Below are 9,441 nucleotides of genomic sequence, written 5' to 3' on the forward strand. Positions count from 1 at the left end.
AGGCAGATAATGAGCTTTTTTATGCATGTTCTTTTTAGTTTTTTTCTGGTATTAATCAGGAAATTCATTATGAAAAAGAAGGGCCTTTAGTATCATTAACTCTTATGAAAACAACATTTTTATGCCCATTTTGCACACTTGCACCTCTCCTGCCTGTGTGATATCCCAAAAATAATTACCTCAGTTTGAAAGCAAGCTACAGGTTAGCATCTCATTTGACTCCCAGTATGTCAGGAGCAGCTCCTCTCATGGTGTAAGGCTTAGCATTTTCACAATTAGTAGCAATTAACAATTAATAGTGCTGTGATGATTTTACCAGTGCTTTAGAACCAATGACACACACTGGGACATCACACTTCCTTCTGGCATAACATTTATCTCAGTGATCATTTCTGAAACAGTAAACCAATCATATGCCAGGAATACAAATATCTTCAAAACTTTGGGCATGTTTCTCAAATCACCCTTTTGCCCTCTCCCTCTCTGCTGACTCTGCAAACTCCTGCACTGTGAGCATTTGGTCTCACATTTAAATAAATATTCCCCATCACTATTATGCTGTCACCTGTAATAGGAAAAGGCTGCAAGAAATCAAAGGACAGCTAAATTTGTGCAGTGGCAGAAAGTGTACAGAGAATAATCAGTCTTCACTGTGATTGTTAACAAAAGTGAGGGAGCCTAATGGAGACCTTGGATTTAGTACAGTATCTAAAATATTGAGGGGATACTTTCAAGACACAGAACTGCCTGCATGAAAGAAATACTTTTCCTGTGTTCCCTGTAATTTGACTTTTATTAAAATGGAAAGGGGTTTGAAAATAACTGTAAGATTTGTTTCCTTTTTCTTATTCCTTGGCTCACGAAGGGACTCTGATGAATATTGCTTTACTCTATGAAGATGCTTCCTCTCTGTTTTATGTATTGGAGGTATATGTGTCTCCCCAGTACCCCAATGGAAGAGTTAGGGTAGAAGCAGCTAGCAGGTTTAATTACATCTAAGGGAAACATAAAACATCTCCTTAATTATGTTGATATAGCTATCAGGCTGCCTGTGACTGAGTTCCTAACTTTTTGCCCCATCTTAACTAACTCCTATTTTGTAGGGATTCCCAAGCATGAAGAACCTCTGGACTAGAATTCATGTGGAAGGCTTCATAACTTCCACTCTAACTGAGTCTAGAAAAAGAGGAAATCAGATTAGCTTTTTCTATTTTACAATCCTTTCCCTGTGTGTTACTAGGAGTTTCTGGGGATGGTTCAATGTTACCCCTGGCTTCAAGGAATTCTCTGGAATGGGTACAACATACAGGATTTGGTCTGTCACTTTTAACACTACTACCCACCAGCATGGACTGCAATCCTGATTTTGAGGAAGTCGGGAATAAAACTCGTTTTTGACATCTGCAAGACTCTTCAACCCCTCAGCATTATTGCAGTGCCTGGACAGAGCTGACCAGCAGATAAAAACTGATAATAAATCTAATTGCAATACTTCAGGGATGATGATTTCTTTAGGTATAACTGGCAGTCGATGTATGATGAGAAATGGGGTGTCCAGGACTATGCTAAAAATTATCCTCAGACTGGAAAATCTTGGGTCTTTGATCTCATTCAAACCAAAAATACTTTTGCTAATGAGCCTACTCAAGTCATACAACATGCATTTCAAAATGCTGAGCACATGGTTTTAATTTACAGTTTTTACCAACTTTCATTTATATTGTGCTAGAAGTCCTGAAATTACTTGCACCAGAAGCTCTAAAATATTGGAAATCCAAATGTGAAGAACTTCTGTTGGAATAACTAGTGATAAATGCAACAGACATGAGTGTGAATTCCTGCTTGAGCTTCTGACAGGTATTAACCAGGTCACTTTTCATTCTCTGTGCCTTTAAAAGACAATTAGATTCAATAAACAGTAACAATAATACCAGATAGTTGTATTGTTCTCTTGAGCACCAGAAAAAGCAAATTAATGGAGATTCTGAGATACCATAATTGGAGACTTAATAGGGATACAGCTATTTAATGGATACAACCAGTCTTACAGATTCGTTGCATGTCTGTTACCACTCTGCAGAGGGCATAGTCTTGCTCCAATTCCTGCCCAAGAAATGAGGTACTGCGTTCAAACACTGATATCTGCAGTTTTAAACTCTGCAGGCACCTCTTTAATTTCTGGTGTCTCGAGTGAGTTGGAAACTATCATGCTTTTGGGGTTACAGAAGGAGTATTAAGTTCAAACATTGTTGCCATGTTCAGAAAAACATGTCTTAGTAATTGCAACCTAGAAATAATTTGAGAACTTCATAGAGATATTAAAAATTTTGCATCAGCCCACAGTGCTTTCTGCAGATTTTAAGTATAGCAGCATCAAGCATCTGTATGGGTTGTCTACTTGGAAGAGGGATTGGGGAAGGAGTGAGAACACAAGGCAGGTATGTTTCCCTGCAAAATAGGGTTCTTCTAACACTGACCCTTGAAAGTTAAAAACAATGAAGTTTCTAAAATACCAGTCATTGCTGACAATCTCCATTTTTGTGCTACAACCTAAACACTGTGCTCTGAGGATGTCGGCTTAGAGTCATTCACCCAAGCAGGCAGGAGACCTCGCTAATAAGACCAAAAGATGAAAGAAATTACACCAAGTTCACATGGCTCAAGTAGTAACACCTTGATTTCTTCTGCCTTTTACCTGTCTCATCAACTCCTAATGCCAGTGAAAATATTAATAAGGGTTTACAGTGTAAAGCTGAGCACAGGGAAAAGCTGTTACTTTACAGTATGTCCTCTGAAGTCCCTAAATATGCTTTGCCAGGAGCCCTGCCACTGATCTTCTCTCTGCAGGAGTGCAAGGTGAGTGAGTGCCCTTGCTTAAGATCATTTCTGGCCTTTGCAATCCAGGAACCTCTGACTTGCCTGAATGATGTGGGCTGACTTTATAACGTGGATTGCTACTCACTAGGGAGCTGAGGGGAGGCTGTTAAAGATTTTCTGAGGACTGTAGGTTGCACTATACTTGAAGTTGAGGTTTTTAAGGTCAATGGTTCATTCTGTTTATAAGCAAAGCACTGGGCCTGGAAGAGGATCCTGACTGCTGCTGCAACAGCATTACCAAGTGACAGCAAATAACAAACAGACTGAAAATCATCACTGTGAAAATACCATTTACTAAACAGAGGTTTTTGTACCTGCTGGGTTAGCAGCCCTGAGGTGGCAAACACACATAGGAAAAAAAGGCACAATTCTGCTATTTGACTTGTAAACACTGGTAAAGTTAAGCTACCTCAGGTACAGTAAGGACTCCCTTAAGTGTCTGTCAGACTGATTTCTAGGGGGTTTTACCTTTTCAAGACCCATCTTACAAAGATGTAACTCCTACCTAATACAAATCCCAGGCAGCACCCATAATTTTGCAGACAAATCAACCAGCAGAACCCTCCAGACCCGCTCGTGGGAGGCAGGCAGGTACACCTGCCTTGGGCTTGGTTGTTTCCAAGGAAGGTGTGAAGGATCAGAGGGAAAGGAAGGGCTCATACCTGACCTGTTGTACAAACACTTCTGGCAGTTATATATACAATAAATACAACAGATTAATTACCAGCTGCCCCTCAAGCCATTATTAGTGATTGGCTGTTTTTTAATAGGCATCAAATGCCTGGGTGAGCCTTCCAAGGGGCTGTGGGGCAGGAGCACACAGTCACTGCCTGTATAGAGCAACACCTACAGGTGGGTACAGCTCTAAAACGTCAGCTGCTGATACCTTCAGGTGTTACTGCCACTACTGTAGTTTTAACACTTGCAAAGTTTCATCCTCACCAGTTCCCCTGGTGAAGACATAAAGCAGCTCCCACTAGTATTTAAAGGGAATTAAATGGAAGGATTTCTATTTTTGCTGTATGTATTTCTACCCCGAGGTTAATTTTGCTGGGGGAGTTTTTTTTACCCCAGGGCATAAAGGGGTAAAGGGAGCAATAGTTTAAGAAAAGACAGCAAGCTGAAAACTATGTGCACTATGTCTAACTATGTGAAATCAAACCCTCTAACAACATTTCTTTCAAGAACATTCAACAACCAAAACAGGTAATGCTGTTTTTGATGACTCCTGCTCTCTTCACAAAGCCTGAAATTCTATAAAAGCAAAAAGGTGCAATTTCTACTAGACAAAAACCACTCTTATTTCAAAAATTAAAAAAAAAAAAAAAAAAAAGAAAATCAGTAATACTCCCTCACGTAAACTATACAGACTATGATAAGTCAGCTACTCTGAAACTGAGCCCTTTAATTCAGTTCAGAAAACTTTGAGCCTGGCTCTTTCATTAGGACAAACAAGTAAATTTCTCTTTAAGTCAGTTACACTGGTCCTGTCAGCTTGGAGAATCCCAGCTTTGTGATCACAGAAATGTTTAGTTTTTCAAGGGGACAGGGCAGATTGAGCAGAGAGTCCAGGATGTGGCCCTGCCTGTATATTACTGTGTATATTACTGTTTTGCCACTGAAGGTCCAGCTTCGAGGCTGCAGAGCTGTCAGTGACCAAACATGACAGACCACCCATCGGCCTTTTATTAACTAGCACTTGTTCCCCCCTCTAATCCTATCACCAGAGTAATCAAAGCTGCCATGTCCCAGGGTTTGATGGAACAGCAGGACCTGGGAAATGAAGACTGATTTTGTTAACAAAGTCATTCCTGCCCCATGAATGCTGTCTCATTGGTAGAAAGCGGGGAGATGAGGTTTATTTGTGCAGAGAACGAGGCGGCAAAGAAATGAAAGGGGGAGAATGGTGAAGTGTGAAGTTTAATCTGGCACAGTCTGAGGTTTCTTTCTTTGAGGCCGTCTCTGATCCAATCAACACTGGTTTGATATTTAACATCTCCCCCTGCAGTTGGAAATGATACCAGCTGAAGGAGACCAGAGTCAAGGCTTCCCAAACGGGAGAAAAGGGGGTGCTGGCAGCTCCTCACCAGCCTGACAGCTTCCCCACCAACAGGCTGGCATGAAGCCGGACCCTGACACAAAATATCCCCTACAAACCTTGGGATTCAGGGCATCTGCAATGAGCTGAATACAGCCTGTCCCTGAGGAGAGCAAGCTTGGATGGGATGGGAGAGGGATTTTAGTTCTAATGCTGAGGCAGGACTATCCCCTGTCTGGGACTGGGGATCCTGCTGAGAAACAGGATCAAACACAAGCAGGAGATGCCACCCACCTCCCCAGGGAACAGCAGTTTGGGTAGAGGAGTAAGACCTTCCCCTTGCTGACTGTACAGACCTTCAGTGGGGACACACTGCAATCACTCCAGGGTGATGGGGGTCCCATGACAGCCCTGGGCCATCAGGGAGGATGCAATAGACCTGAGCAGCAGCAGGAGCCACCACCACACTTCTTACTCCAGCAACATCCTGGGGAAAACTTCCCATCACAGATGCCCAGAGGGTCCCAAAGAAGAGAGAAAGCTTAGCCCTATTCCCAGCTGGTGCTCAGAGGACACACAGATGAGTCCTCACAGCCAGCAGTGGCTGCAGTGCCTCTGCCATGATTCCACGAGAAGGCCTGGAATGTCACCTGCCCCTCAGCCCTGGCCAACTTGATTTTGCCCTTTTCTGGCCACTCTCTACATAAACACCAGTGCTGTCAAACAGACTTGTCTGCTTCCTCTTCCTCACTTGCCTCAGCTCTTTCTGTCCCACCTTCCATGAAAACCCTGAAACTTCAAATACCAAGGAGCAGTAAAATTTCAGCCTGACCCAAACCTGCTATGAGTTCCCCTGCATCCAGGCTCCCAACACTTCCTTCTGCTGGGATTCAGACACCTTGACACCAGCTCTATCATACCTGGGGCCCGCACATGGAGTGATCAGCAGCTGCCAGAGCCCCAGGAGGTGGGAAAACACTTCCCCCCAGGATCCAAGCAGGAGAGCAGCCGGTCAGCAGGAGGCAAGAGGATGGGAGTGAGGTGGAAAAGCAGCAGGAAACACTGGGCAAGGTTTTCAGGGGGAACAAGAATCGAACTACAAAGTTTCGGGGTTTACAATAGAAAACAATGCTCCCTGCCTTACCTGCAGGAGCTGGCTCTCCAGGAAGCAGCTAATTATATGAGCCACCTTAATCTTTTTATCCAGCTAAGACAATCAACATTTCAAAGCCACGAACAGAACGTTTCAAAGATCGTTCCTGGTCAAAAATGCAAGTGTATCCACTTTCTTTCAGAGCAGATCAAAACCAAGTACCACACCGGGACCACTCCTAGATTTCCTCCTCCTCACGGTATCAGATTAACAGATTTGGTGTATGTAGTCAGATTAAATATTTGCAGTAGCACAAAGCTGCCTTTGAGGAGAAGAAGTAGGGAAAAAAGCTTTTTTTGTCTTTTTTTTTTAAAATTTGCTTAGGGCAAAAATACTGGACTTTGGGGATGTGGGAAACAAAAGCATTGATGTGATTCAGCAATCCTAAAACCTGAATTCTGAATGCAGAAATAATGTACAGTGTTCCTGTAATAGTAATGCTGAAAACAGGTAAAAAACCGCTGATACCCTTAGCAGATTTGGGACTATAATTTATCACAGATGTTCTCATCAAACTGTGCAAACACCCTGCGAGACAAAAGCTGCTCAATTTCTGATTTCCATTTTATTGTGTTTTAATTATGTGTTGCTTAAGGAAGGCTCCAAGACCTGGAATTGGGAGGTGAAACCTTGCAATAGTAATCCACTCCACTAAATTAGCACAGTAATACACCAAGCAGTAGGACTGCCAGACGGTGTGATAACATTACAAATTACTATTGTTAAACAACTAGCCAGGTGTCAGGATGCATGGAAATCTAGAGGAAGCAAGAAAATAAATATCTGGTTTGTTTTGTTTAATTTTGTCTCCTGTTGTTCTGGTGGCCTTGTTCCCAGAAAAAGCTTCAATCTAGGAAATTTCCTCCTGAACACTGATTTATTTCAGCAACTTTGTCAATTCTCTCTAACAATTAAAATGGAATGTATTCCTTTAATCAGCACAAATGTTTTGCATAAATGACTTTCTTTTGCTTGCCAAGAGGAGTAATACCTTTACTGTGCTTTTTTAGATTATTTTGGAGCAAAATGAATGAGAAATTTTTGTTTCTATTTAAAAGTTGGACAGAGAAACAATTATGGTTAAGAGCAGCAGTGAGTTTTGTACTCAGTTCCTTTTCCTTTCTCTGTTGCTCACTCTCTCTGAAAAGAAAAAAATGTAGTATGATTCACATTTAAAAGGCTTCCAAGTGGTACATTTTTAACCAGGTGCTTTCATATGCTTGATTCTAACTGCCATTTTTGACCTAATACAACCAAACACTATAGTATGACTGGAATGGTTAATTATTTTTACCTCACCTTAAAGAAGGGGTTCAGCAGAAAGCATTCAAACCTTTCATATAGAACAGTTTAAAACGAATTCCTTGATTTGGATGTGTGTTAAATAATGCAAACGTCCTGAGGGGTTTTCTTTTAATTATTTTTGTCGATAAACAAGAAAATACATTCAAAAAGTGTATGCAACAAATCTTCTCTGAAGGCTGTATTCAGAGTTAAAACTCCTAGTTGAAATATTGAATAAACCAAATGTTAGTGAAAGTCAGACTTTTTCTCCTTCAAATAGTTCCTACCAGACTTCAGGGGAGCAGGGGGTGAAGGCACTCTAAGGACATTTTAATCACACCAAAGATTAGTCCTTTAATCCTTATTCCCACATCACCAAGAATTTTTATGGTCAAAGTAGGACAGTAAGATAAGGCTGGAAATAGACTGATCCAAAACTAATGACGAAAAGCAGGTTAAAAATGAAATATCATAGCAGTAACTGACACCATCTTAAATCTCTCCTGGATTATTTGTTTTCTTCCACACACATTCATTTCCTCAATTTCTCGTAAATCTCATTTCACATAAACAGTTCCACAAAGCAAAGTCAATAGCTGTTACTGTGTTCCTGATTAATCCACCGAAATGAAATAGATCTCATGGCTTAGTATTTGGTTGTTTAAAGCTAAATCCATTGAAAGAATTCCGGAGTCCAGTTACACCAATAACTTTTGTTTCTTAAACTACATCCTTTTCTGTTTGCTGAAATTTACCTGCTCTAAAATGAAATAAAATAAACCCATGCCTATTGCACACTTAATTTCCCCCAGTACAAGGGCAACATGAGCCACTTTGTTTTGACCCAGAGTGACCACTAAAAAGACAACTGACAGTTTGCATGTACTTAAATCAATTTGAACAATGTCGAAATTTCTATTTTCATTGTTCATGCTTCATCCTCTTCCTGACAAGTACCACAGAGCTGCTTTACTTCAAAACAAACAAACAAAAAAACCCACTTTTTACCCAGCTCTGGGGCAGGATGGGAAGCATGGAAGTTTCCCTCACAAGTGGCAAGCAAGCAGACACACACATTCACACCCTGGACATTTGCCTGTCAAATAAATTATACACATGATACCCACACAGAGCTTGCCACGCACATCACGGGGTTCCAGCAGGCAGCACGGATCGGCGTGACGGAGAACAGGCAGCCCAACACAAAAGCTGCTGAGGCCCATGAGTGACTAGCCCACTGTTTGGGGTTCACCCCCTTCAACTGATGGAAGTGCAAGGAGAACAGCCCCCATATCCTGGGATAAGGCACGAGGCCCAGAAAGCCTCCTTACCTGGGAGAAGTTGAGCCCGTTCAGCGGGTGACATTGCTCCTCCACCCGCTCCACCGCACCCGTCTTCTTCTTCATCCTCTCGGCCTCCTGGGCGAGGTAGAGATCGAGCACCGGCACCCCTCTGGAGCGGATGTCCGTCTCCGTCAAGGAGTTCACCATGAGCATCACCCAGACGGGTCTCTTGCGCTCCCAGTTCCCGGCGATGGCGTTGAAGAGGTAGTCGGCATAGAGCCCTTTGCCCCGCTGGTCCGGGGTCATCCAGTGGGGCAGCATCAGCTTGATGTAGTCCAGGTGGCGTTTGAGGCGGCGGTACAGCTCCCGGGGCAGCACGTCCTGCAGGTTCTCCCCGTGGGGCAGCATCTGGCAGCTGGCCAGCCCCGAGATGGTGTAGGGGTCCGTGAGGTCCAGCTCGAAGTACACGCTGGAGCTGGCGTGGAAGGCGGCCTTGGAGTTGTCAGGGATGAAGTCCCAAACTCGCGTGTAGGGCACGTGGATGGTGCCGAAGAGATAAGCGGGGGGGTCACGGCGAATGGTCCAGAGGAAGGAGTTGAGCTCTCCTTGCTGCGGGGAAGACGGAGGGGCCGGTCAGTGATGGAGGGGCACAAAGGCAGGAGACAGCGATGTCACCCTCGGGGCTGCCCGCAGGGCAGGAGGAGCGGGGGTCCCGCTTCCCCCTCTCTTCCTCGCACAAGCCCCACGCGGGCTCGCAGCGAGCAAAGCCCCCGGGCACCGTGAGGCCCGCGTGGTGCTGGGACCCG

At 43.5% G+C, this 9,441-nt stretch overlaps 1 protein-coding gene across 1 annotated transcript in view; it reads right to left on the reverse strand.

Annotated features, from left to right (window-relative positions):
• Positions 1 to 9,262, reverse strand: part of TRABD2B (TraB domain containing 2B) — a gene marked incomplete at its 5' end in the record, with an annotated part of 268,912 nt that extends 259,650 nt beyond the window's left edge. Inside the window, one exon of the mRNA XM_015635645.2 lies at positions 8,684 to 9,262. Within this exon, the coding sequence (XP_015491131.2) occupies positions 8,684 to 9,262 (579 nt within the window). The remainder of the gene's footprint in view (positions 1 to 8,683) is intronic.
• Between the last annotated feature and the right edge of the window lie 179 nt (positions 9,263 to 9,441).

This window comes from Parus major, chromosome 8, assembly GCF_001522545.3.
Source record: "Parus major isolate Abel chromosome 8, Parus_major1.1, whole genome shotgun sequence".
NCBI lineage: Eukaryota > Metazoa > Chordata > Aves > Passeriformes > Paridae > Parus > Parus major.